The 27,986-nt window shown below is 43.7% G+C and overlaps 1 protein-coding gene across 1 annotated transcript; it reads left to right on the top strand.

Moving 5' to 3' along the window:
* Nucleotides 1-27,252, top strand: LOC139287821 (uncharacterized protein C1orf21 homolog). Its single transcript, XM_070909003.1, has 6 exons — nucleotides 1-97; nucleotides 12,868-12,997; nucleotides 20,897-20,982; nucleotides 22,405-22,472; nucleotides 23,519-23,579; nucleotides 25,655-27,252. Exons 2-6 carry the CDS (start codon nucleotides 12,907-12,909, stop codon nucleotides 25,697-25,699), a joined length of 351 nt encoding a protein of 116 aa, XP_070765104.1. The 5' UTR covers nucleotides 1-97; nucleotides 12,868-12,906; the 3' UTR covers nucleotides 25,700-27,252.
* Nucleotides 27,253-27,986: the final 734 nt, after the last annotated feature.

The raw sequence follows: 27,986 nt of genomic DNA on the forward strand, positions 1-27,986 counted from the left end.
GAGCTCTCCAGTCTCCGTAGCGCAGATCCCGCCCGACACACAGCCGGAAGACCGACCGGCTATCCTCCAGTGGACCGAGCGGAACCGGTTCATCTGAGTAAGTACCAGCGCGAATTACTTGTTAATCGTCTCCCAGAGGTGTCATTTATCCCCCAGTGTGAACCACGCTCCCGCCTGTGGTTTCTTTCTCTCTTTACTCCTCTCTTTTGTTGTTGTTTCCTGAGTGTACCGTGATTACCCGGCGCTTTCCTTCCTTCCACACTGGGCTTCGCATCTGTCGATGTTTTGTTGCTGTTGTCGGTGGCGGGGCTCGCCGCAACGCTAACAGCAGCTTTATCTCGTGGTTTTTTTTATTGGCGATAATACAACACGAGAGGGCTTCAAATGAGATGTGTACATTTCTCGCTGTTAGCGCGTGAACGTGGCTCTCGCGGCTCGGACAGCGTTGGCTCGGCGCATTTCAAATTTTCCACACATCCTGGTTTGTGCTGTGCCACCCTGTCCCGCTGCAAGGCCGTTTGGTGTGGAGAAACGCTCCACAGAGGGAAGACGGACCTGGGCTGGCTGAGGCTTACAGGCCGTTAACCTTTGTGGAAATGAAACTGTGTGTACACACACGGAGACCGTTTGCACTCCCTCTGCCCACAACTCTGCCTTCCCCTGTAGGGAACAAAGCGCCCAGTGTCTCCTTGTAGCGCAGCTGGACACAGCTGTTGAACCGAGCCGCAGCTCAAGCTCCAGGACAGGACAGAGCTCTGTGGCCGAGCCAGGGGCTTCTGCTGCTGCTGCTGCACAGCCTGTGTGCCTCACAGCTCCCATAGTATGACAGGAGTAAACCACTGCTTTCTGTTGACCACCACACATAAGCGTTAGGCTTTTTTGGCATTGATTTTAGAAACTACTGAAAGCTGGTTGTTGCTCATTACTGCTGTTGCAATGTGTCTGCCTCAGAGGGAAGACGGCAGCTGCTGGATAATAATGGGAAAGTCACTGCAGCCAGAATTAGATTTGATATACAGACTCATTTGCAGCTCATTAACTAAAACTTAGCCTGAGTCTGTTTCAAATGTGCCCCCCCTCCCACTTCCTCAGACACTATTATGCTCAGTACATCAGCAAAAGGACCCGAGAAGAAGTTCCCAACTGCCCTCCTGGCTTTAAATGTGCCATATGGCCATTAGCTACTGTAGATTTCCCCCCTTGTGATCAACACCCGACCATTACATGTATTTGGTGGCTGTGCAGCACCCTGGTGTGAAAGTAGGTTGGTGTGGCCAATATTACGGAGCATAGCATCCTGTCACCAGCAGCTTACATCAGGGTTATATAGGTTACGATCAAGAGCCGGCAATCCTGTGAGTGGATGCATGCCCCCCCCCCCCCCCCCCCTATTTGGTTTATCTGTCTGTCTTCATCTATCTGCCTCCATCTGCCTTTCTCTCCCACCCTCCCTCACTTGCTTGTCACAGAGTGTGTGTGTCGTTGCTCACATATGGTTCCGGTGGCTAGCAAAAAAGAGACGCATGAAACACATGAGTCTCACTCCTCCTCACTCCTCTCTCTTCCTCTCTGTCTGTCTCTCAGAGGCAGGAGGATCTATTCTTAGTCCTCCTCCCTCTTCCTCGTCCCCTCAGTCATCATCGCTGTCGTCTGCCTGTCCGGCCTGTCTACCTGAGCCCCCCCCCCTCAATTTGAGCTAATTAACAGCAGTTCAGGTGTTTGTTTGGCCCCCCTGTTGGGGTCATGATGCAACACCTGTGATGTCACCGTGCGAGGGGGTGGAGGGTTTCCATGGTTACCAGGATGTCTTCTCTGTCCGTGTGGGAGTGGGGAGTTCCCATGTCTGTCTCTTACATCCAGTTTGTGTTTGCTTTGCATGCGTTGTGGCAGTGCTTAGGGCTGTCAGGTGTGATGAGGCAGTCTATATTGCAGTGCAGAAAGCACAAGGCCAGCACAACCTGATCCCTCTGGGTTCTGTGAGTCTGTCAGTTTGACTGAGGGACTCGCAGGCCGATCGGTTCGCCTACCTGACTGAATAATCAAAGCTCAAGCAGCCAATGTTGCAGCATGAAACCTGGAAACTGCACCTGTGTTGTTGTCATTCGCGTTGTTATTTCTGGTTTGCGTGTGTTTATATATGTCTGTCTGCAGTGCAGTCAACGTGCAGATCAGTGGCTGTGGGCTGTTTTTCTGTTATTGGGGGTCCTCTGACTGCTCGCCTTTTGAGTCAGCAGGGGTTGGCTGTGCAGCCTGCGTGCCTGCTCTGTGTGCTTGTGTCTGTCCCATGATAAAACAGTGTCCCAGACTGTGTTTACAGTGCAGTTTGTGTTCAGAGTCCAGTTGGGATGGGACATGGAGACTGGGTCCAGTACTGATTTAGCTTGCCAGTTCTTTTTTTTTTTCCTTTTCTTATCTCTTATTCTCACTCCTATGCTCACTCTGAAGTGCTGAGTGAATCTCTGCACAGTGTTTTCCCATCAGACAGAATGCATGTTTCTCATCGCCACCGTAGATCTCTGCAGGTCCGTAACTTGATGATGACGTCTCCACTGTTCGACTGATGGGAGAAAAGAAATGTAGCGTTCTATAAAAGCCCATACTCTCAATATGAAGACAGGTGAAAATAGAATAACAACAAACACACCACTGTCTTGGGTTGGGCACCTGAAAGTTGTAGTGTCTGGTCAGTGATGTAGATCAGGTTGAGTGGGTTTACCTTCCAACACATTCCTGCTTCACACACTTCTTCTGATTTTTGAACACTAAAGGAGCTTGTTACTTAATGTGATATTTAAATGTCATATTTAATGTGGAACATTTGTTCATTCTAGGTGCTTTTCTAGATGGGTTGAGTCTTACTTCTTACTTCTTACTTCAGTAGGAAACATGACATGCTATTGCTGGAAATAAATATGTAGAGTTTTGCCTTTGCTCGATGCCTGAATTGGAATAATAGCTATGATAGCGATCAATGTTGATTTTTAAACATCCAAGACTACTACCATTTAGGGAAGGGCAATAAATCAGCATTGTTTATTGCCTTCCAGCTGAATCATATCGTAATAAAATTATTGTGTCATTTTAGGGCTGCAACGAACAGCTTTTTTAAATTGCCATTAATTGTTTTATTAGCAATTGAGCTGCTGATTAATGTGTCTCTTTGTGGATTGTTTTGTTTACAAAATGTCAGTATAATGTGATAAATAGTGCAAAAGTCCCAGTTCCCAGACCCCAAGGTGGCATCTTCAAACATCTTGCTTTGCCTGACTAAGATAGCTTTTCAGTTTATAATGATATAAAGCAGAAAAAATGAGAAACTGGAAACAGTGGATGTTTGGCATTTTTGCTTGAAAACAATTATTAAAATAGTTCCAGAATAAGTTTCTCTCGATCATCTAATGGTTTCAAAGTGCTTGTTATATCTGACTATTGGTCCAAAACCCCAAAAGAGATTAAATTTACTGTCATATATGAACAAAAAAAGCATAAAATTCTCAAATTGGAATCTTGAACCAGCAAATGTTTGGCATCTATGACTGGAACGATTAACTGTGTATTCAAAATAGCCAAAACCCGACTAAATAAATTTTTGTTTGGTCTCATGTAATGCACAACAGTTGTGTGCTACCTCGCCTAGACCATCCCTGCTAACATCAGAAAGATTAATTAACCTTTTTTTAAATAAAACACGAGTCTTCAGTGAAAAAAGTTGAGGCACTTGAGGTCACAAGATGAGATGAATCAGGCGTCTGGTTGGATAAACCATTTCCTGGGGGGAAATCTTGTTTTGTGATTTTACATATATTTACATACATTTGCCAGTTGTGCTGGGTGATATGGCAGTTGTGCTGCCAGATCACCCAGATGCTGTCGACGGGTTGTGAAATATAATAACCTCATGTTGGGTGTCATTAGTCTCTTGGACGGTTGATTAAAAGCTGTTGAGTGTATTGAATGAAAGGTGTCCTCGCTGTGAAGTGTGTGTCACTGTGCTGGATAATAGAATAAAAAAAAAGCACTGGTTTGCATCTGAAAGAGTAACATTGTGGATGTTGTATCACACGAGCCATGTTGAGCTCGTCTGCAGCTTGTTGGTGAGGGAAACATTTCACAGTGTTTCATTCACACACAGACTGACATCCGCCAATTATCCTGTAGCAAGCTCGCCAATTACGCTGAGATTGATATTTATTTTCTTCAGCTGTGGCAATTGCTAATGAATATGAATGCTGGTATTCTTTTTATTTTGCTGGGTGTGGGTTGGTTTGTTAGCAATTCAGATGGATTTGGAAGAGACAACATAAACATGACTGACCTTGTGTGGATGCTGTGTTGGAGTAGGCGAGCTCTCTCAGCCATGTGCAGCTGTCTGTTAGTAAATGTGATGAGCAAGCATTTACTCACACATGCTAAACTTGAATACATAAAAGCAATTGTAGTAAAAAAACATAAGCCACAATGTTGAACACCTTTTTATAGGTCTACTGTTAGCAATTAGCAGCAGTCTTCATACTTTTGAGAAACTGTTAAGACCACCTGTTCAATACATCTTAAGAATAGAACAAGATCTCAATCAGTCAAACTAAGAACTTTCCAAAGTGTTTTTGAAGAGTCAAAACTTACTACTATTAGACTGAAAGCTGGCTTTAATGACCCACCTGATGTTACTGCTTTATTCTCCTTCTGACTTTGTTGTATGTTTCATGTCAACGCTGGAGGAAGTCACAGTGTCGCTGAAGTATTTCTTCCGTTACTGTCCCACCTTTTAGATCCTGCTCTTCACCCACCGATCACCTCAGGCTCTGACCTGCTTTTACCTCAGTCGCGACTGTAAGCAACAGAACAGAGCAGTGTTGGAGGGAATGAAACAGGCATGACTACTTTTCTTTTTGCTCTTTCAGGGAATCTGTCTCGCTCGCTGAGAAGCCAGTGGTACAAACGCCAGCCAGTAATAGGCCTCAGAGGAGACATTTTATCCTCTAGCCGAGGCTGATTTAGGTGGAACAATCCGTTTTTGTATGGTTTGGTTCTACCTGCACCAGGATGTGGCCCAGTACAGCTCAGCTTTCAATTAGCCTACTGCACTGGTCTGAAGTGAGGCTACTCATAGTAATCTACAATGTTGGCAGCTACCACTTTCTGCTTTCACTCCTTTTGTTTTGTTCTTCTCTCAGTCTGTCTCTCTGCATAGACTACAGTAGTGAAAGGAAATGGTAAGAGCCATGTGGACCTCCCAATTTCAGCTCAACTGGTTTTTATGGGCCTGAAGTAAAAACATAGGCCTCTCGCCAAAGTATATGTAGTTATCCAAAAGTTGCTCTTATTCCTTTACCGGCACATGCCTGAGCTATGTGCAATGTGTCTCTCATTGTCAGTCACACGGCCATGCTGCAGTTTCACCCAACAGAACAGAGGAGCTCCTGTATCTACCCTCTCCAACCCCCCCCCCCACACACACACACACACTATGTTTCTACACCCATTCCTCCCTCTCTGACCACTTGTCACCCTCATTACGACAGTAAGAAAGGGGAAAGAGTTGCTGCTCGCACAACAGCAGACCGCAAGAGAAAGAATGGAGACGTACACTTTAACAGCACACCACTCAGGAGAAACCTTTACTGTCCGCCAGCCCGTGTGTTGTTGGCACGGCTTCCCAGGCTTGTCAGACTGATGGAGTGCTTAAACTGGGACAAGAGGAGAGGTGCAGCATTTGCTCCCTGGCTAGAGTAAATATTATGGCGCGTTGGCCCAGGAGTTGTACTGAAGCTCTGCTCTGTCACAGAGAGCAGCAAAGACACACTGGACACACTGCAGCACAGAGCAGCGTGAAGCAGCTTCAGGTACGCCCTTTTGATTCTTGCTTTTACTGTAAGAGCAAACATAATGTTACGTTTGTCAGATGATATAAATTTGTCAGTCGTCATAGACGTTGCCATAATGTTTCTACTGTGATGGCTATCACTGGAATATCTCTGGGCCACAGACCTTTTTACTATATCACGGTATGTATTGATATCATGATATATAAGATGACAGAATTTATCGTCCATTCCTATGTTGCCCTTATTCCAATGTAAGAATTTTAGATAATGTATCAAATATATGCATAAAACCAATGCTTTTGTTCACACAGACTTTCTGGTGAATGCTTGTGATGCTTTTCTCCAAAGTACTGAGAAACAGTCCATATGAGGGGTGGGTGATATGATAGAATCTGTGTAGCAGGATATAGGAAAATTCTGTTCTCAAAACATTTATAGATAAAATCACCAGGCGGTTATTGTCTGTTTGTGTCAAATCTAGTGATACCTGAAAAATCATCATTATAAAATTGTGCAAATCCTATAAATTCAGTCCTGTCATGAAGCAGTCCTGCCCATTGATTTACACATAACATATATAATATTTACACATAATATATAATATTGCCACCATTTGCCTAATACACCCACAGATATTAAAGAGATATCTACCTCTGTGTTATTATTAGCGTGGTATGTAAGATCACATCGGCCAACTCTATTCAATGGTTTTCTGCAGTGTTTTTATCAGAGGCGGGCCTCCACTCCACCATAAAAACATAAACCTCAAGGAAAAGACTACGAGAGGCACCATTTCACTGTCTCATTTAATGAGTGTGACGTCTGTTTAGTCATCCACTAACTAAATTGATCATGAGATGGGATGCATAAAGATATGGGTGGCTTGCTCAGCCTACCACTGTAACGAGGGCATCACGAGCATATTGTGATGCACTGACCAGTTCAGTCCACGTCAGTTTAACACAGAACGGTGCAGACCGGCAGAGCGTGGCTCAGCACTCAGTAGTCCAGCATGATGAAGCGGATGATGACTCTCTGCTCTGTCACAGGTGGGTACGCTGAGAGACCTGCCCTGCAGCTCTGAGTCTCCCTGAGGCTAAAGTCATCACTTCCCTCTCCCAGGCTTTCAAATGTCTTTTCTTCCCCGGAAGCTGAATCACAGTCAGGCACTCCTGTTGCAGCAGCCCTATGATGGGAACTGATAAACCCAGAAGGAAATAAGAAAAAAGAAAACCTGTTACACACCTCCAAAAAGGTCCTTCTAGTACTCTTCTCTCTTTCACTTTTGCTTGGCCAGTTTTTCAGGCTCTGTGGTTGCTCGCTCTGCCTCTGGCACAACCCTGTGTTTGAGAAACCTTTGCCCTGCACACTGCTCAGCCTGTGTGCACTGTGTGTGTTTATGCAAGCATGTACACTCACTCACATCTCCCTCCACAGTCCTTTTGAGTTCCTCCTTTGACAAACTGATTTGTAAAGAAGGGCTTGTTCACACGACTGAGAGTAGGTCACGTCCCACCTCCAGGTATGCAGGCATGGGCAAGCCTGTGTGTTTGCCAAATTGTATTCGCTTTAAGGGCTTGTTCATTTGCCTTCTGTTAAGGATTCCTTTTGGCCTCAACGTGCATTTAAGAAAGTTAGAGCCCTTTTGTGTTGCCGAGGCTTATATTATTGTTTTGACATATTTAAGATTGCTCACGGGGTAAAACACTGAGAGAAGGCTCTCTGCCAAATCTGGTGTAAGTTTAGCCAGAAATGACGCAAGACCTGCAAGCTGACATCATGGCATTATTTATATCTCTAAATTAGGCTACTACTTTTGCTTTGGCGAGTATGCCCGTGATGAATGTTAAGCATCTGGAGCGAGTTGCGTTGATTCTGAGGTGGTTGTGTGCCAGTTAGTATTAAGAGCTCTTATCCCCTTCAGACAATGTGATGTTTATCAGATCATGTTGGCTCATCTTGTGCATGTTTGTGTGTGTGTGTGTGTAATGTGTGACAGCAGGAGCAAGAGATAGTTGGTCGGTGTGAGGGTCTTAGCTGACTCGCCAGACTAAGCCTGTCCCATTGACACACTTAAGCGTCGACAGGAGTAGGCGAGCTCAGAGCAGCACAGTCCTGCTGCCCCGTGGGTTAAATCAACACTGTGCAACGCCCCACTGTGGTCGCGCATGTGGCACTGAGCGGCTCATTGGGCAGAGCTCAGCACTAACTCAGGCTGAATCCAGCTGGAGTCGCCAATGCTAAAAGTGTATGCGCTGATCTCATTGCACAGTGAAAACACATGCAAAGGAGTAAAGAGGATGCAAAAGAGTGTCAAGCATTGGCACAGTGAGCCTTTAGTCTCCTTTATTGTTGTGGTTCCCAGCCTTAAGCAGTCACTTCTCAGTGCATGTCTATGAGTTGTGAGCAGTTCAATGACAAACTGTTTCTGACTGATTTTTAGAGACTTTGAGAAGTAAAACCAGATGCTATTTGACAAAAATCTCCCCAAAAAACAGTAAAATAAACACAATTTTGTGTGGGACAAACACACAACAAAGTCATCACATTGGAAACTGGAAATGATTGGATGGTCTTGAAAGCACCTCATTTCTGATTTAAAATTAAGTGCCAAAATCAACAGCATCTATCACCAGACCAAGCATCCCCCCAAAAATAGAGGGTTTTGAAGATTTGACCAGGATTTCTTGAGTGAAGAAAGACCATGAGTAATAAAAGAGGCTGTCTGAGTTTGACCATCATCTTGCAAAACGCCCGACTCATTGAATTTCAGCACATGATTTTTGTGTCATCGCAGCATCCTCTGCCTTATTACAGGCTTCACAGTTATTTATTTATAGGTGTGTTTGGCTTTGTAATAGTCGGCCTACTAGCTGTAGCTTATATGTATAACCCAAGTAATAGCAGCTTGGCTTACAGACTCACACAGCCTAGCATTATCCCTGCACACAACAATAGCTCTGGGACTGCTGGGTCTATTTTTAGCCTGCTCCTACTCACAATTTGATGTTTCAATACACACAAATCAAAGCCCTTCAAACAGATGCTGCCCACACAGCATCAGGAGACCCTTTGAAACTTAAAATCCATCAAGGCTGCTCACATTTCTCAATACACTTCCTTCAGAGGTTTCAGATGGGGAGTCTCTGTGCTTTGCTAATCCAATAGTCACTTCACTTCTACACTAATAACCCAGAGTCAAGAGAACCTCAACGGTTCCCTCTCTCTCAGTGGCTGTCGGAGCTTTTTCTGTGTCTTTTTCTGTCTCTGTATTCCTCTCTGGCTTTTGCTTCTCTGCTTCACTGTGCTGTGATTCTCTGACAGGTAACATGCACCCCTGCGGCAATGTTTCCGGGTACACGCCTCATCCCCCCTCAGTGCCGAATCCACATTTAAGCGACTCTGTCAAGAGACGGATTATGCTGGATGACATTTTTTTTTTTTTTTTTAAACTTTGCCGCCAGTGTCTCTTTGCAAACGACGAGCCTGAGACTGCATTAAGACTTTCCAGCTGTGTGTGTGTGTGTGTGTGTGTGTGTGTGTGTGTGTGTGTGTGTGTGTGTGTGTGTGTGTGTGTGTGTGTGTGTGAGCCATAATTGAGTCGTTCCAGAGTGGCAGTCGTAGTAAGTAAGGTGTCCCAGGCTGCCTGGAATGGGCTGATAAGCTGCTCCCCAGACCAGAACACACACACAGGTGACACCACACACAGCTACACTGCACACAACCTCATGAGTGTGTGCGTCATGATTCTCTCTCCTGAGGTGCAGTCTCCTCTCAGTCGCGGGCCCTTTGAGAAATTCATGTGTAAGCTCTGCTCAGGCTCCAGAGATTAATGTCGTTTTACCTGGAGAGACGAGAAAGAGATTCATATACAAAGTCCCTCATCCTGTACTGAACACTACCTCACACATCCACCACAGGATTAGAGAATAATTGATTTAAACATGAGTCTTATATTCATAGTTTTGGCTCTTGGTTATAACATTGCACTCCCCAGAGAGCTGCCACTTTTTAAAACTAAAACTACATTGTAGAATTGATGTGGTTTCTCTTTTATTTGCGTTCCTCCAGTGCCTCACTTGAGTGACAAGCTAACGCGTGAAGTCAGATTTGTTGTCGTGGCTCTGTTACTGTGAGGCAGCTGCATTTTTTCCATCTATGGTGTCGATTCCAAACTGCTTCCTCACATTACTTCTCAGATGATTATTTGTTTGGTTTGTTAGTTTCCTCCATTTGCGATAACAAAGAGAAAAACAGTTGCCTAGTTCACTAATGGGACTGGAGCTACACCAATACATTGACTAACCCTAACCCTAACCCTAACCCAACATATCGGCTCATATTACCTTATATATGGTATTGGCGTATATGGTGATGTTAAGAAGAAAAAATTGCGGTGCTACAATGCCAAAAATTATATTTGAAGTAATTTATAACAGTGTCTCCATCACATAGTTTGTCTGCCAGCGATCATGGACAAATTTATTTTCATCGTTAAAATGGCAGATATTTTGTTATAAGACTTCCAGTTTTGGTCGTGCTCTAGATAGGACAACCGGACATGCAACAGATCAGAGAGCATTTTACAAAAGTTCCCTGCTGGAGTACAAGGCAGAGCCTCTTGCACTAACTCACCAAGGTAATTGCTGACATCGGGGAACGTGGTGACAGCACTATAGGGAAGTCTGACAGGAAAAGAAATGATTAGTCAGACAATCACAGACATGTAAACAAAATTTAAAAAAAGTCAAACTTAAAGTGAGCGCACCTGGATTCTCAGTAATGATCCTTCATTGTAACGTTCCCAAATCTCAGCAACAACTTTGTGAGTGCCATCTTATTATTTTTGATGAGGAACGGCGGCCAAAACTATGATAAACTAAACTGGATGTATCCTTTAACCATAACAACATACAGAATGGTAACAAACATTCATGCAGTTAACTCACACAGCACCCATCACACAGTAACCACTCCCTGCACACTGTACACCTGGCGCTTTGTGTCGTGTCCAGAGAGATGGCCGGCTGCAGCCTAAACACAGGAGTAAACACTGGCCTCCTGTCAACTTCAAACGCTCTGAGGATCACTGAAGGAGGGAGGAGGGGCAGGCGGTGCTCTTTTGAAGCTCTGCACCCGTCTTTCTCTCTGGCCTCTTTCTATCCCACCTATTTTCCATCCTTTCCTTCACCCCCATCTCCCTTTCGTCTCAACCCTCCTACTTCCTCCCTTTCTTTGTCTTTTCTGCCTCTCCAAAAAAGTCTCTCCAGCCCTCTTCATCTAAGACTCTTCATCCTCTCACTTATGTGCCGGTGCTGCAGATTTCATTTTGGTGATTGGTAATCATTGGCTGCCTCTGTGTGTGTGTGTGTGTGTGTGTGTGTGTGTGTGTGTGTGTGTGTGTGTGTTGGTAACTGGCAGCAGTCAGATGGGCTCTGTCAATGACAGCATATGGCATGTGTGAGTGACATGGAGACTATAGTGTAATGTGTCTGAGTGCATGTGATTGACTGACAGTGACGTTCACAGCTTTGTGTCAGCTGTGGGTGGGAGGGCTTTGCGTTCCTCCTTTCTGAGTAATATTGAAGTGTTGAAGTTTAATTTTATTCCCACCCTCATGATGTTAAGATGCTGCTATTTTGTCTTAAGGACACTTCAACAGGTCTGATTTAGGCCAGCAAAGATTTCAAAATAATGTTGAAATTACTAGTCAGACTAGAATCAAATCATCAAATTTTTTTTAAAGCTGCAATGATCAATATCTTTACATTAACAACGCATCAATTGACTAATTGTAATGTGAAAGATGAACCCACAGAGAGCTATCATCTGACTCCACTGTTCCCCTCAGCTAGACGGAGCATTTTAGCGTCTTTTAGCTCATTGTTTTAGGTTTTCTGGCCAGCAACTTTACAGTTTTGGTTCATTCTCAACAACCTAATTCCGAGCCTAATAAAGCTCTGATAAACCCACTGTACACTACCTGCCCAGTGACAAACAGCAGACAGATAATGTTAAGAGACCAGCTGGTGAACATAGTTTAGCATTTTGCTTTTTTCCTCAGGAGTTGGTGGAGATCAAAACAGAGATGGTGAATATTGGACTTCTATCCGTTGGATGGCCAGACTCCAAATGAATGCTAATGTTGCTACGTATCTGCTGGATATGTAAAAAGTAATTTGTTTGCTAACTCATATGCCATATCAACTTTGAGTGTTATTTTGTGCTAATACACTGTAATACAATTTTTATTCCGCTTCCCCCAAGCAGCCAAAAAGAAGAACTGATACTGCTTCATGGGATTTATCCTATCCTTATTAATCCTTTTGTTTTGATATTTAAGAACAATTAATTTGTTACTATTACTAAAAATAATTTAATGGCATTATATAATGAAATATATTAATCTAATATGAATATAATCAAAATACTCATTTATTTTCATCCCTACTTCAAACCAGATCATCTTGTTTATTTAACCACTGTGCTCCGCACATGTAATGACAGTGGTTATGCCCTATAAAGTAATATTCTGTAACATTTTCATATAAATGCTCACTTCTTTACTTTCTACTGATGTATTAAGACTCAACCTACATTTGTGACATAGACACTTCTGTGAGGTGGAGGGAAATAATATGTTTGAGGTTTCCTGCCATAAAGTCATACACAGAATCCCCAAAGTGTAGTTAGATGTATTTTTCTAAACAAATAAGTAAAGCATTAAACCCCCTGCTCTGAAGCGCTGGCTCGGTTTGCAACCGTAGCATTGAATAGCTTCGCAGCTCCGGGTGTCCTCTTTGAAGGAGAAGCAAATCTCAAAAGCTGTTGCAATGTTGTGAGAAAACGCTGTATGAAGCATTTTACATTGGTTGACCCAGTTTGTTTGGGATAAAGAAGAAGAAGAGGTTAGCTAGCATGAGTGACAGTCACCATAGCTGAACAAACAGTACAGTACTTTTGAGAGGTGATATCTGCACAGTGTAAAAACGGCAGCAGCAGCTGTTCATTGTATGATGTTTGCCTCTTGTTTCTTGACCAGGTGAGAGTGCGATGAGGAGAAGCTTCAGAGTGTGAGGCCATGGGCTGCACCTCGGCCAAGCAGGTGTCGGCCGTGCCCAACGATGAGGAGGGACGCGGCAAGGCCTACAGCAACGGAGACCTCTTCACCGGTCAGTATGCTCACACATGTCAATAAAAGCTTCACAGCTCCATTTCACTCCGTTAATTGCTCAGCGTGGACCCATTGCCCCGTCTGCCCTTCCAATATATTCTCTTCATTACAGCTCATAGTCCTCTGGCAGAGTGTTAAGTTCTCCATTTCAGACAATAACTGTCAACACCGCAGTTTTATTAGAGCCATCCGTGTTGACAGCTCATGTAGGAGAGAGGAAGTCACCAGTTAGTGAGAGACGGCAGTGTTAACTCTGTGCTCTCTCAGGTGTTGTGTATCCTCGACGTTCTTAATATTTTAGTCTTTGGAAATGGAGAGAAACTGAGAGGAATGGAAAGCTGAGGAGAGGTGAGACGTCCGAGAGAATGCAGAAAAGGAAGAAATGATGAGTTGAGATTGTAACAGGTATCAAAGCTGTGAAAACGCTTGTATAATGTTTTCTGTGGCTTATCTCGGCCTGTCCTCGAGGCTTAAAATGTTTTACAGCCAGTCTGTGTTACAAACTGGAGGTGTGGGGTTTGGAAGACATTGGCACTTTTGAGTGCCCCAACATTATGGAAGTGCAATACTAAATTGCTGGAGTACCCTGAGGATAGCAACCCATCACATTTATCATTTATCAGAAAAAAACATATTCATGCCAGACTAAATTTATTATTTTTTTTTAATTTAATTTATATTTTTTATTATTTTTTAACTTTTCTGTAAGCTTTATTTTTGTATTGTGAAATACTGGATAATTTATCTTCTTCACAACTATTCAAATGAAACTGAAAAAAGGGAACTGTTGGGCTACTTACAAACCTCTGACAAGGAGTCACAAGCAGACGGTGCGTCCCTTTTTAAAGGTTCACAAGTCAAAAAGCTTGGGGACCACTGGATTAGGTGGACAGACAAGTAATCAACAACAATCTGAATAACTGATTTGGGATTTGTTCTGTGTTTCACATCATTTTAGACTGTATATTTTTGGATGTTTGACTTTTGGTCGTGACCTTCTGTCCACACGTCAAAGTGTCCTTGAGCAAGACACCAAATCCCCCCCATTGCTCCCCATGTGGGTCAAAAGCGTCTACCAAACATGATGTAATTGTATAGAATTGATTAATTGAAAAAGGAATCAAGAGATTAATCTGTAATGTGTATAATTGTGTGTTGCGGCTCTAGTTTTAATAATAGCTCGCAGGCTGTTGTGCAATGAGGGACAGAAATGAAAGTGAAAGCCAGAGAAAGAGAGAGATGATGGGCGGTAGAGGGATTAACAGCGATTAAGAATTAGGAGCAACACTCTGGTATAACTGCACGCGGGCGGATGGACGTGAGCAGATGACGATCCACAGGAGGTCCTCTCTCTCTCCGTCATCCCTCTCTCCCTCTGACCCTCCTCCCTCCCTCCTCTTCAGCCTCTCCCTGCGACCTCTCTTTGACTGGCTTGCTCTTTCTCGTCCCAACTATTCTCCCTCCGACGCGTTCTCCCCCTCCTCCAACCTCCCCCGCCCCTCCCTGCTCTCACGTCTTGCTTCCCTTCCTCGTCTTTTACAGAACGAGGCAGGAGATGAGAGGGAGAGCTGGGAGGAGTGGAGTGTTTTCCTTGAGAGAGGAAGGGAGAATGACGTGTGTTGACGCTGCTGCTCTTCTCTGTTTTTTTTCTCTCTCTCTCTTCAACGTCTCTGTCTCAGCTAGATCGCCTCTCCCCTTCTCTTCCCCTGCTGAAGGCCTAGTTCTACCCTTCCTCTTTCTCTCTGTCTCTCTATTTTGGGTCTCTGCACCCCCCAGCCTCCCTCCCCCTCTCTTCCTGCCTTCATCTCCCAGTGTTTCTTCTCCCCAGCTCTTTTCCTCTCTTCTCTGGCACAACATTAGGTCAGAACCTTTTGTCCTCTCACCTCCCCTCCTCTTTCCTCCCTCTTCCTCCCATCCTATCCCCCAGTCTCGCCGTCAGTTGGTTAAAGGGGAATCCAGAGTGGCGGTAGCTGGGCCAGACTACTGTTTGAGCTTGTCTGAGTGTGTGTGTGTGGAGGTGGAAGACCGACGTGACCTGGATAGTGTGGATTAGAGTTATCCCTGGCCACAACCTCCATCTTCATCCACTCTTATCTTTGCTTCCTTTTCATGTCTAGCTTTCTAACTCCACTTTCTCTACAGTATTTCAGTCATTGTCACAAACTGTGCAGTCATTCTTTCCCACTTAACTCACCGCCCTTTTCCAACCCCAGTCAAACTGCCTCACTGCATCCGGTATACTTCTCATGATCGAGGCAGAGAAAAGTTTGGTCCTGGTCAGTCAGCCCGCCTACGCACATAAATGTACCTCCAACAGACTGAGTGTTCGTGTGTTTGTGTTCATATATGTTTGCGTGTTGCGTATCAGTGTATTTAACGAGACAGTGACTCCTCTTCTTGCTCACGCTGATCCGCCTCCAACAGATTGTCTGCCAGTCAGTCTGTCCTTGTGTGTATTTGTGTGCATGTGAGTGTGTCCCAGATATTCTGGCTGCCCGCTCTGTCAGACTCCGGCCACTAACTCCCCCCCCCCCTCCCACACACACACACACACACACACACACACACACACACACACACACACACACACACACACACCACCCCTCTCTCGGTCGCTCTCGCACAATAACCGGAAAAGTCTGAGCTCCATTACACAAACACTGAAGGCCGACGAGGCAAAATAGCAACACTCTCCACAACATCATGTCATTGATGTCTGCAATAATCACAGTCGGAGGAGATTGGAGTGGAGATAGCGTGTGTGTGTGTCGTGGTACTGTATGTGTATAGGATTGCGTACGTGGCACCCGAACATGTATACACAACATGGTGGCGTGCAGATTTCACTGTTTGTTTAAGCATTTGTGTTGTTTTGACGCGGTGGAGCAGCTGGGTTTCTTTTTTTTCATGGATTTAGGCAGAGACACCTGCAAATGGATGAATGGTACCTTTTACTTCCAGGGAATAAAAGGCGATTGCTCAAACCTGATTGTTTTATTAGTGCCTCAAAGGAATGCTGGCACTTCAATCATATTGGGCTTTCTTATCAGACCGCTAAGTGGGCGCTCAGTGCTTGGAAATATTATCACATACACAGTTTAAAGAGAGCAGCTCCGTGAATGAACGTTTCGGAGTGACACATTTCAGAGAATTCTCCTCTTCTTCTTCTTCTTCTGAGAACACAAAGCATAAATGACAAACCAAACTCACAACAAATACAGTTTCTGTGTACAGAAACAATTCCTCTGTAGGGCAGTACACAGAAATAGAGAAGCACGCTGGTGAAGGTCACCGGTTCGATCCCCAGGCTGGCGCGACAAAATATGGCAGCAAAAAGTGAAAGAGCGGCTGAAGTGTCCTTTAACAAGGCTGCTCAGCTGCTCCAGTGGAGCTGCTCAGTGGTGAACTGAGGTTAACTGTGGTTGTACTGGGCAGCTTCCAGGTGTGACTGTGGAGCAGGGCGTTCCTGGAAAACAACATTCATGCCCAGTGTATTAACCCTAGTTAAATAAAGGTTGGATATATGGATAGATACTGCATGTTAGATTCAGAACCAACATGCACCATTTTAGTCAAAGGACCAAACATAATTTTAGATATTACAGTAAAATAACCCACCCTGAATGAGAAAAGAATGAGATTAATGTGCACGTCTGTATGTACCAATATAAATGTACTACTACTGTGAATGTATGTGTCACTTGACTAGAACTGGTGCATATTATTGTGAACCCAGCATATCAAGCGTATCTATTTCTGTGAACTGGCCTTGTAGGAGTTGTTTCCCCGGCTTCCACATAATCAGGTGAAACTGTTTGTCTGACCGTCTCAGTATATTTGTTGTGAGTTTGGTTTGTGATTTGTGTGCTCTGAACAGTACACGCCGTCCATGGCTTGTTTAATGTGTCCACACCATGCCATGCCATCCAAAGATAGTGTAGCCAATCCATGCTAACCTCCTCTATCCGTGGCCTTGTCATTATCTCTGTCTTCATCATATGCGCAGGACAGGTCTCAGTCTTTGATATATTTAAGAATCACTTCCAGCAGGCCTCAAATGTTTGCACACTCCAGACTTTTGTTTTATTCAGACATTAAATCTGACTCATTCCAGACATGACAATAATTTTACATTATTAATTCACATTGCTCTCAGCATTTAGACCATCACCATGTGACACTAAGGAATTTCAGTGATAGATTTCATTATCTATCCTGATATACCAGGATAGATAGGACATCCTCCAAAATACAGTAATTCTTTATGCAGTAGGAACCAGAAGTCAGATTCTCAATAAATCAGATTATATAATTGTGTATCACACATTTTCGGATCAGTGGGTTGTTGTCTGAGGTTTTCATCCCATCCAGCAAAAGCCATGACATTTATTTCTGTTCAGAACATTATGCACAGTATTTGTATATTTCTTTCTAAACTGATTCCTGTGTGTGTGTGTGTGTGTGTGTGTGTGTGTGTGTGTGTGTGTGTGTGTGTGTGTGTGTGTGTGTGTGTGTGTGTGTGTGTGTGTGTGTGTGTGTGTGTGTGTGTGTGTGTGTGTGTGTGTGTGTGTGTGTGTGTGTGTGTGTGTGTTAGAGATGAGACTTCATGTTCAGGTGTAAATGTCAGGGCCAGGCTGGTGATGGCCTGGAGCCAGAGTTGCCGAGAGGGAGGACACACAGCAGGAAGGACAGAGTGACATAGCCACAGGACAGGCAGGCCAGCTAGGACAGACACACACACACACACACACACACACACCCAAAGATGGCTATTTAAATGACTCACACCCGTACAAACGCCACACTTGCACAAAATGACAAACGTGCTGATTCAAAGACACAGCGTTATCTGAAATAGAAACATACTTTGTGCACACAGGCACACACACACTCATGCATGCTCTGTGACTGTTGGTACCTTAAGGTCAGCGTGGAGCTCTGGTCTCTAATCAGTGATGAGAAAGATGTCCACATCACAAAATCACAGCTTCTCAAAATAGTCCTTCCCTTTCATCTCTCTCTGACGGTTCCCCTCCCTCTTTCCCAAAGCGAGCCCGGCATCGGCGTGACGAAACACCCTTGTCATTTCTTGTGACAATGACAGCCGCACACACACACACACACACACACACACACACACACACACACACACACACACACATACGACTCACACAGCATGACCAGTCTTTGCTCCTATCTAAATTGAAGCAAAGTCTGTGATGTGATGAGTCTTGATTGGCGTAAGCTGGGTCACTTTGATCTATCTATACCCGTCACATTAAGCTCAGCGACTATCCTGTAACAGGAGCAGAACATCCAGCCTATTTAACCCGTCAGGCTGCAGCTCACCCAAATTATAAAATTACATTTTTTCTCATCTGCTGCTTGAAAATGTCCATTTAGAGCCCACAGCAGCAGCTAATTTTACCCCTTCCCATTCATCTGTATTCACCTTAAGGTACAGACCTTAAGTAACTTGAAATTGATGTGGATTGCCCCTGTAATATACAGGAGAGCAGGGTATGTGCTGCATGTTTACAGAGCAGATCTTAGTTTGGAGAGCCTGTGTAGTGTTATAAAACCATTTTTTGTGTGTGTGTGTGTGTGTCGGCATGTTCAGACAGGAGCTGCTTCGCTCCGACTTGTTTACATTCCTGAGACAAACAGAACGGCAGAAAAGTAGTCGGCATTTGTTTCTTCTCTTTCTCTTAAATCTGCCAGCTTCCCTCCTTCTTTCTCTCTCTCTCTCTTTGAGATGATTTCAGATCGGCAGCGTTTATCAGACAAATGCAGGCTCTACAGTGACGCAAGTGTAAGATGCAGAAACACAGGTGATCGCACACACATGCAGAAGCAAACACGCTCAAACTCGCAGGCAATCCAGGTGCGAGTTGGACTGTGAGTAACAGAGCAGAGGGAGGGAACCCTTCAGCTGAGTGGCACAGACAGACACATGGATACACAGACAGGCAGACTGCTGATAGAGTGAGGGCAAAATACAAAGAGTGCAACAGATAAGGCCAAGAGGTGGGAGTTTGTGTGTGTGTGTGTGTGTGTGTGTGTGTGTGTGTGTGTGTGTGTGTGTGTGTGTGTGTGTGTGTGTGTGTGTGTGTGTGTGTGTGTGTGTGTGTGTGTGTGTGTGTGCGTGTGTGCGTGCGAGACTCGGCTGCTTTATCAGTTAAATGTCCAACAACCAGGTAGTCAGCAAAAATGCCAATGTACTTGTATTGTCCTGCTCAAGGTTAGGTGGGGTTTGGTCTTACATAAAGGTGCTGTATGTAGAGTTTTTAGACTTCATATCATCTTACATCACTGTGAGATTTATTGTGATATTATGGTTTATTGTGTGGTCTGAAGCCATTAGGCTTGTGTCCAAAGTCACTCCCTATTCACTGAAGAGTGCTCTATATTAACTTTCCTCCATTTTATTTTAATGTCCAGATTCTGAGTGTGATGTTTTTTTTGCCCTATATGGTAATGTGAAAAATCCCCATAGTGGAACCAAAAAACATGTACACTACATTTTGCTAACAATCCTACAATCAATGTGTCACATTCAGTAGATGTTCAAATGAAAGTGTTTGGCATTTTAGCTCGAAAGCGTCATCCCTCTCTCCCTGACCAGCAGTTTTGGACTGCCTCTAATCTGAAGATGTCACCCTGGGATCATAGAACTTTTCATGGACCGTTTCCTGGCATTTTAACCACTAAAGGATTAACTGGTTTAAAAAACAATCGACAGGTTAATCGATGGTAGACATAATCGTTAGTTGCAACCCTAAATACAGTAAAGAAAATGTCCCGCCAACTTCAACCAGGTGGCACTCTGCAACATGCAATGTTGAGGTCAGAAGAGGCTCCAAATCACACTTCAGTGTTACAAATGAATGTGGTAATGACTCATTGATGCTAAAATACTACAGTACACATGTATTTCTACTTGGGCTGGACAATATGAAAAAGAAATAAGAATAAAGATTAAATAAAAAATAAGAACTTCCAGTCAGTGTTTAATATTCCTCGGGCTTGCTCACTTCAGATATGTTTGTCCTGTTAGAGATCCTGGACTTCTGGACTGAGCTGTGGGCAGATTGATTTGTTGCACCTCTGGTTATATCTCACTCGCATGTGTTTTGATTATATGGGATTCAAACCGCGTATTGAAAATTGCAATATGAGTAAGAGATGTATTATGCTGGTAAGTCAACACATTCGGTTTATTGCCCTAGTTTCTACCTTTTTAACAGTGATTTAGGATGCAGAGTGCTGGGCGTGGCGGTGGCGCCGTGCAGTTTTTGCGGAAGTGTTTCTCGCCAGTGAGCTCGTCTTAACTGTCTTAACTGTCTAAGCTGTCCATGTAGCCTAGAAGCTGTTCAACTGATCTTTAATCCCCTCCAGCTTTCTCCTTCTTATCTGTTCCCTTTTTTTTTTATTCTTCCTCCCTCTTGTCTCTTCTGTCTCCTCTCTTACTTCACATACACGTGTGTTCCCTCTTGCTGTCTCTCTGTTTGTGCTTTCTCTGTCCTCAGATGAGTTTCTGTAGCTAACATGGAGAGGAGATGAGTCACGTCCTCCTGCTTATATGTTAGCTGTCATGTCCACTTTCTAAAACGCTGTGTCAGGTTGTAGTTATCAGATTACCTTGGACAAATTATAACTAGAATCAATGGTATAGTCATTGGTAATGTTGACATGATGGAGTGAGAGTACAGTGACGCCAATTTGACATAGTTCAATTATTTTAGCCTTTCAGATCATGTTGACCAGGACAAATAAAAGGAATCTGCTCAGTGTCTCTTCTTCATGTTGTTGTTTATTTCCCTCCTGCCTCTCTCTCCCTCCTTTAATCATGCCTCTCTCTCTCTCTCTCTCTCTCTCTGTCTCTGTCTCTCCGCAGATGAATACAAGATGAAGGGAGTAGAGGAGGTGAAGTACATGAGGGGGGATGAAAACCGGGTGAATGCACGCAACCAGGAGAACCTGGTGAGAGACACACACCCCACCCATCCACTGACAGTCCGTCTTCCACACACAGACTCAGACCTTTACCTGACAGTTTATCAGCTCAAGCGAACAGGCTCGTGTTTGTGTCCAAAGGCGGCCCCCCGACAGCCTCAGCAGCCCACACATACACACTTATTGTCTCTTGCACACGTGCAAAACAACACACAAGAGAGAGGTAGAGACAACATGGTGGCGTGTGTGGAATGTGGGGGCTGTTCGCTTGGTTGGTTTGACCACTATTTAACCTGTGGTCTTAGACAGTGAAAAGAAATGCTATATTGTCATTGAAGAAGTCATTTTTTGTATTAATAACTTGCCAAATAACCTGACTCCCCAATCCCTCTTGCACATTTAACTTCCAATTTATAAAGCTTGTACATGTTTACATCCTTATCAGTGCACTAAATGACTGAAAAGCGTGGTAGTGTGAGGTGAGAGCCTGTTTGCTCATTCAGTAAATCAAATTAGTCTGCCTGGCGTCCTGGCAAGCGGCGTAACGATAACCAATGTAACTATAAATCCTGATTAAAAAACAGAAGTAGTGTCACACTGCCGCTAATTTATATTACTGGAGCTCCAAAAACAGCCATATCACAGTAACAGGTTACGACCATGAGGAGAAGCACCTCTTACCCTCTGAAACTTTTTACATGAAGAAATCAGATAAAATGCTGCTCTGTTGACGGCCTCTGGAGTGATTTCTAATATCTCTTGAATATAACAAACACACAGTTTTACTTATTTTATTGTAAAGGAAGCACATTTGGAACTGTATAAATTATTTAAATGGCCTAACCCTCTTGTTTCAAGATGGAAGATGTGGCATGTTATTCAGTTGAATGAGTTATTGGAAGACTGAAACCACATTTTTACACAGCCAGGTAACCTCCAGTACAGCCCCTACATGTGGTCAGACCAGTATTTGTTTCCTACCACTTGTCATTACTGTAGATGTTTCCTGTCAAAGAGGAATTCACACACACACACGCACGCACAGACACAGTGAGTGGTGAAAGATGCAGGTTACAGTATTTTTGGTTGGTTGCTGCAACATTTTACTGTAGCAGGAAACTGTTCACTAAGCTTGCAAGAACATGGAGGGGATCTTATGCGAGGTGACCAGCCTTCATCAACAGTTTTATTTAGACCTGCATGCATTATATCTGTGGCTATAGTGCAGTGCCAGCTGGGTGAGGGCGTAATTTGATAATACAGGTTTGATGTGACGTGTGCTTTCAGCGGCGTGGCTGTTTGCTGATATGAGTTATTTGTTTTTTGCCTGTTTTATCAGCTGATAATGAAAGCTAATGGCGTGTGTGTGTGTGTGTGTGTGTGTGTGTGTGTGTGTGTGTGTGTGTGTGTGTGTGTGTGTGTGTGTGTGTGTGTGTGTGTGTCTTTCAGGAGAAGAGTAATGTGCAGTACAGGGGCAAACAGCAGAAAGAGGTCGCTGCAGCAAACATCAAGTCTAAGTAAGTGGCCAGCAGCAGTCTGCATACTGTAAATGTGGATACTGTATAAAAATATATGATCTGTATATTAAGGAGAACACCTGATCACAAATATTGTTAAAGGGTCAGTTCATCCAAATGATAAAACAACACATATTTTCCCACCTCTAGTTTTGAATTTAAATGACCAGATTTTGATTTATCCCACTCTTTCTGCCTTCATCTGTACGGTGGAGATTGTTAGAATTTGTGGTGCTCACAGCGTTGAAACGGTCAATTTAAAAACAGCAACTGTCTAGGAAAAATGTCACAGTAAGTGTTGATAATCCTAAAACCTTGCTATTGTTTCCAAGGTTGAGAGTGAAGTTTCAATCTGAACCATTAAAGCTGGTCCTCGTCCTTAAAGTGCTCAGAAAAATGGAAATTTGAACATTTATAATATATAATCGAAAGCTCCAGCTGCTAATGGGCCTTGTGGTGATTGTAATGTGTTTTAATGTGGTTGAACTGACCCTTTTAATAAACCGTTATGTCCAATATCCATTAAGATGCGACCTTATGTTAATATTATGATGTGTGAAGTAAGTGATTTTATGTGTCTGTGTGTGTATGTATACATATTGGTTGTCGGTGGCTGCAGAGTGTTTAGCCATTGGATGAGAGACTGGGTCAATACTTTATGAAAATAATTATTTAAATTCCTCCACAGCCTTGCAACCATGGATTTCTCACACTGCAGCAAGTGTGTGTGTGTGTGTGTGTGTGTGTGTGTGTGTGTGTGTGTGTGTGTGTGTGTGTGTGTGTGTGTGTGTGTGTGTGTGTGTGTGTGTGTGTGTGTGTGTGTGTGTGTGTGTGTGTGTGTGTGTGTGTGTGTGAACTGGTGTGTTTGTGCTGTGTGGGGGGTGTAATGGAAAATTCTCATGATGTATTTCTTGCCTCCCCTCTCCTCCTCGTCTCCAACTTCCTCTCTCTCTCTCTCTCTCTCTCTCTCTCTCTCTCTCTCTCTCTCTCTCTCTCTCTCTCTCTCTCTCTCTCTCTCTCTCTCTCTCTCTCTCTCTCTCTCTCAGTATTCACACGTCAGAGAGCCAGCAGGAATTTTTCAGGATGCTGGATGAGAAGATTGAGAAGGTGAGGGGGGGGGCTGTGTATGTGTGTGTACGTGTGTATATGTGTGTTTGTACGCTCCTAAGGGTTTGTGTGTGTGTGTGTGTGTGCGTGGGGGGGGGGGGGGGGGGGGGGGGGTACATGAGGGGCATGGAATGGGTCTCGGAGCGTTTAAAGAAACAGCTGGGTCTTAACATTTAAAGAGACAGGCTGTACAACAACAACATCCATTAGAGATCAACACTCCTCATGTGTGAGGGGGAGGAACAGGTCATCATACAGTGATGAGCACGTACTCCTCTCAGTCTGCCACTTGAATTACACCAGTTGTTTCTGACTATAGATGAGGTTGCACAGTGAAATGACAGTGAGTAATGGATTCAGCTCCGATATGATTCATTTCATTGTTTAACACAAGTCAGGGTGTTTTCAGCAGTGGTGGGGGAAGCAGTCGACTCTGCAGATTTCCTCAGCTTCACGGAGCGCTTTAGCATCTTTCAACTCATTGTTTTGGTTTTGCATCCTACAACTTCACTGTTTTGGTTCACTCTCATCAGCGTCATCTTCGGCCGCAGCAGGCAGCTGTTTTCAGTGGACAAGCTCTAAAAACTCACTGTATGTCACCTGCACAGCACAAAACGGCAGACAGACAAACTTGGCATCTAGCTGGTGAACATAGTGGAGCATTTAGCAGCCAAATATTTCCCTCATTATTCGACACGGACCAAAAACAGAACTAAGAGGAGAGTGAATATTCAGAAACATTCTCACTCAATATGAATGCTAATGTGACACTGTCTGCCAGATGTGTGAATAGGCAGCTGTTTGCAAACACGCCACATCAACTTTATATGGTGAGAATATAATATAACAAAACAATTCATGCAGGTTTAAAGTATCAAACGTAACGGCCCCTTTCACATTGCTATGCATCATTGGATTATTATTACAGACACATGAACGTATAAGCAGCAATTTAATGTTGCAGCTGGTTGAGATGGAACTAATCTTGACTATACTGTACTAAACTGTTGCGTAGTTAAATCTGAAACAATGCATCAGAGTTCATAAGATGGTCTTATTTTCTGTGTTTTAAATCTTTAAAGAAACAGCTGGGTCTTAACATTTAAAGAGACAGGCTGTACAACAACAACATCCATTAGAGATCAACACTCCTCATGTGTGAGGGGGAGGAACAGGTCATCATGCAGTGATGTTAATTTGTAATAGTGCTGCCACTTTTTTTGGATAATTGATTTTTATCAAAATAATTGATTAATTGTTTGGTGGCCAAAATATCAGAAAATACAAAAAACACAATCTCCTAAATTCAAAAGTGACAGTGCAAAACCCAAACATATTCGATTTACTATCACATAACACACAGAAAAGCATTAAATCCTCATAATTGAGTGTCATTTAGCTTCAAAACCAATTAATCAATTATCCAAACAGCTGCAGATTAATTATTTGTCGATCGACTGATTGATTAATCCACTAATAACTATAGCTGCCAGATAAACGTAGTGGAGAATTAAAACTGAAAATACATTTATGCAAAAATATTTTCATTGGAAACGCAGTGAATTAAATTTGTAAAGTAAAAAATGGAAATACAGCAGGTGAGCACCTCAAAGTAGTACGTAGTCACCGCATGTTTATAAATTTATGTTGTGTTATGTGTATGTTACTTTCCACCACTGACTCGCAGCCTGCGTTTTAAAGCCTTATTTAAAGAGAGAAAGAGTGTAGAGTTAGACAAGCTGTTAGGCAGACTCTGGAGAGGAGGAAAAGAAAGCAGTTGAGTTAGCTCCTCATCATGATGGAAGAAACAAAACAACATAACTGCCCACCTGTCAGCACTTAAGTGCCTCATCCAGCATTTTCTATGCCAGTACCTGCGAATAGACCAGGGTTTGTTTAAACGTGACTGGAGTAACAGGTGTGTGTGTGTGGGGGGGAGGTTTGCTGCATGCAGACACTTCAGAGAGTCATTTAAAGTAGGTTATTACTGAGTATACGCAACTGGAACAAATTAGAGTAGAAAAAACATGTAAATTATGCACATCTCATATTCTCTCTAATCCCTTTCTTTGCAGGGGCGAGACTACTGTTCGGAGGGGGATGAGGAAGATGGGACATAGCACAGAGGCCCCCAAGATTCACCCCCACAGAGAGCCTCCGTGTGTGTGTGTAAATGCGTACGTGTGTGCTTATGTGTGCCTGAGAGAGAGTTGAATCAGTGTTTTACCAATGGGGCGTTGATGTGACGAGACAGTGTATGTGTCGGTATGAGCACGTGTGTGTTTTTGAACGTATGGCAAAGATAGTATTTTAATCAAAAGTGAAGTGGGGGATACATGTGAGAAAGAGAGAAAGAGAGAGAGAGAATGGGATAAAGAACACTTTCTTCAGAGACTACAGCCCTCCTCTCTTAGCGCCTCACCCCTTCAGGCCCCTGAGTTGACAGATGGAGGTGGCGGAGCGACGAAGGGACAGACGGACGAAAGGAGGGAGAGATGGAGGAGGACGTGACGACGGATGGGCACACATCGCTGTGAACGGGGGGAAAGGACTTGCCACAGTCAGGTCAAACGGAGTAATTTCCACAGCAGCAGCTCCTCATCCCTCCATCTGTCCGTCTGTACCTCCGTGGTCCGATCCTGAATATTTAACCCCTGCAATTGGACAGAAGAACTCCCAAATATGGAGGCCCAGTGAGAGACACACAAGAGAAGAAGAAGCCCGGGGAAGAAAAGATGGTGAAGGCAGAGGAGTTGTGTAACGCCACCCGGATGCACACTGAACTTTTTGGCCTGCCTTCCTACAGCCAGGCCGGCCTGAGCCACGAGGGACTGAGAGAATGGGTGAGGGCGGGTGGAGGGGGGGTGGAGAAGAGAGAGTGAGAGATTTGTGATATTTTAATAAGAGAGTAGGGAGCGAGCTGGTGATTTAGAAACTCTAAACTCCTCCTGCCTTCTGAAGTCAAGGACCTTTTTGTTTTTATTTTTTATTCTGTTCCGCAGCCACTCGTCTTACCCCCCCCCCTTTTCTGATGTTCTTTTCTTCTGTTTGTTTTTACTCTTGACTTCCTTCCTAGTGTATCATCATCATCATCATTATCATCATCATCATCATCATCATCAGTGTCATTATCATCTTCATCACCGCAGCAGGCAGACTGAAGCTGCGTTAGTTCAGAGCATCTGTGTCTCAACCCAATCCAGCCTCCGTCATACACCATAACACTGCAGATCCCACCTGACAGACACACACACACACACACACACACACACACACACACACACACACACACACACATGCATACACATGCATACATGGAGTCTTTTATTGTACATATGGTAACACGGCCTCATCCCGCACCCTCAGCATGTACATATAAACCACACAAACACACGCTTTATTGTATCTCTTTCATTTCACCAGCAGACATGTCATGTGCGTCAATCAGAGGTATTCTGTAAAGCTCTATTCCTGCTTTGGTTCAGTGTTCACACACACACATCCATACACACTCGCGCAGCAAACCGGGCTGAGCTCAAGGGGAGGACGCGTGGTTGCCATGTAGACACAGACCTGATCACTTTTTTTTTGTTATCATCTTTACCGGATACTTCCTGTTGTATTATTTTGAATACTTTTTTTCTATTAAAAATAAAAACGAAGAAGCTCTTAATGTGCGTGCCATCTTAGTGTGTGTGTGTGTGTGTGTGTGTGTGTGTGTTGCTATAAGCTGAGTAATGGAGTGCTGTCATGCTAGCAGTGTACTGAGGGGTGTGAAGTCAGTCTATTTTCCTGTGGTCATGCTGCCTAAAGCCATGCAGTCGAAGCAGATTCACTCAGAACACCAAGACTGCTTTCTGCCACCTGCTGGCACAATATCAGTACTGCAGTCTACTGGACGTCATGTTTCTGTAAACAAAGTTGCGTTTCACCCATAATTAAATACACAATTTAACATTATGTGTGCTGGAGGGGGATTTTAGAATTTATCAGAATTTTCTTCCAAGGTTCAACTCATCTGAGATTCTAACCAACACAAGCAATTCAAAAAGCTTGTCATACAGAGATGCATTAGAACAACATTTAAAGTGAGATAATACAACTTTCAACAAATTAAATAACAATGCTGTTAGACATGAAAAGTTAAATACATAAACAAACACACCCTTGCACAGATAAATGCAATCAGGGGGTTTGCCGCTACATCCTTGTTTGGTTAATGGTGGTTAATTTCAAGCTAATGTTACAAACCTTAGATAGATGCTGTGTAACTGACACCCCTGATTCAGTGTGATGACTTTCTGTGTCTTCTCCACTTTTATACAATGTTTTAATAGTAACCATTATCCCACGATTGTCACTTGTAGCCACAGTGGCTGCTGTTCAGCAAAGATTACATAGCCTCAC

This window comes from Enoplosus armatus, chromosome 7 (genome assembly GCF_043641665.1).
Source record: "Enoplosus armatus isolate fEnoArm2 chromosome 7, fEnoArm2.hap1, whole genome shotgun sequence".
Lineage (NCBI taxonomy): Eukaryota > Metazoa > Chordata > Actinopteri > Centrarchiformes > Enoplosidae > Enoplosus > Enoplosus armatus.

Coding starts and splice junctions, on each gene's coding strand:
- LOC139287821 (XM_070909003.1), top strand. CDS start 12,907: ATGGGCTGCACCTCGGCCAAGCAGGTGTCGGCCGTGCCCAACGATGAG. Junction 12,998..20,896: donor CAACGGAGACCTCTTCACCG/GTCAGTATGCTC, acceptor GTCTCTCCGCAG/ATGAATACAAGATGAAGGGA. Junction 20,983..22,404: donor CACGCAACCAGGAGAACCTG/GTGAGAGACACA, acceptor TGTGTCTTTCAG/GAGAAGAGTAATGTGCAGTA.